Genomic DNA, 991 nt, shown 5'->3' with positions numbered 1-991 from the left:
TCCGGGGTTGTGGGGGGGCCTGGGGCCGGGGACAGCACTTGGGCTTGCCTCTGCTGCCCCAGGCACGCCCACCAGGGAGGGGGCCGCCCTGCCAGGGGACCCACGGGGCTCCCCTGGGGTGTTCCGAAGGCTCACCTGTGGGGGGGGGCTCCCGCTCCAAGACTTCTATCTCAACAACTGTGGTCGCTGTGCCCAGGGTCACTGTGTTGTTGGCCTCGACCTGGGGTGGCAGTGGGGCCGGTCCCTCCTAGGCCCTTCCGGAACCCCCACGTCACTGGAGACGCCCACCCGCCCTGCCCTTCACCTCTGCATAGAAGGCCCCCAACTGTGCCAGCGCAGTGGCTGTGAGCACCGTCTCTCCGTCCATCCGGAAGCGTGAGTCGTTGGTGATTCGATACGTGATGGCCGAGTTGAGGTCCTGGACGGGCCCCGGGGAGTCAGCCCCAGCGTCCAGCCCAGGGCAGGCCAGCAGGCCCCGGCTCCCGGGGCAGCAGAAGGGGCCACCCCACCCTCCAACATCCGCGGGAGAGACCCCCACTGTGGACATGCTGCCTACCGGGAACTCGGGGTCCTGAGCCTGGATCCTCAGAGGCTGCGAGGGGACGGCTGCATCCTTGACGGCAACTCCCACGCCGGAGCCCAGCCCCACAAAGCCACGGTACAGGTTCTGGGGGAAGCGGGGCGGGCCCCCCGTGGCCGCGCGGGCCTCCACGGTGACCTGGGTCATTGAGTAGCGGGCGCGGTCGGCCTGCTCGCCCTGAGGGGGTGGGAAGGCGGCCGTGACTGGCGTGGCGGCCTGCAGCCCGGGAGGGCCAGCGCAGACCTGGCGGGGCCCTGGCCTACCCCACGCGGGGGCGCACCTTCACCAGCAGAAGGAAGGTCACGGGGCTGGCGACACTCCTGGCCATGGTGAGGTTGCCCGAGGCGGGGTCGAGGACGAAGGTGTTGTTCGCGTTGCCTGGAGGACAGTGGAGGGCGTCGGTCCAGGGCC

At 70.5% G+C, this 991-nt stretch overlaps 1 protein-coding gene across 1 annotated transcript in view; it reads right to left on the bottom strand.

Annotated features, from left to right (window-relative positions):
- CDHR5 (cadherin related family member 5) overlaps window positions 1-987 on the bottom strand; it is a gene marked incomplete at both ends in the record, with an annotated part of 2885 nt that extends 1898 nt beyond the window's left edge. The window contains 4 exons of the mRNA XM_008049202.2: window positions 136-220; window positions 305-418; window positions 557-757; window positions 861-987. Coding sequence (XP_008047393.1) covers window positions 136-220; window positions 305-418; window positions 557-757; window positions 861-987 — 527 coding nt within the window. The remainder of the gene's footprint in view (window positions 1-135; window positions 221-304; window positions 419-556; window positions 758-860) is intronic.
- Between the last annotated feature and the right edge of the window lie 4 nt (window positions 988-991).

This window comes from Carlito syrichta, unplaced genomic scaffold (assembly GCF_000164805.1).
Source record: "Carlito syrichta isolate Samal-C Ts95f unplaced genomic scaffold, Tarsius_syrichta-2.0.1 Scaffold130703, whole genome shotgun sequence".
Lineage (NCBI taxonomy): Eukaryota > Metazoa > Chordata > Mammalia > Primates > Tarsiidae > Carlito > Carlito syrichta.
Note: the sequence above shows the minus strand (reverse complement) of the source record. Positions and strands in the feature narration are given on the sequence as shown.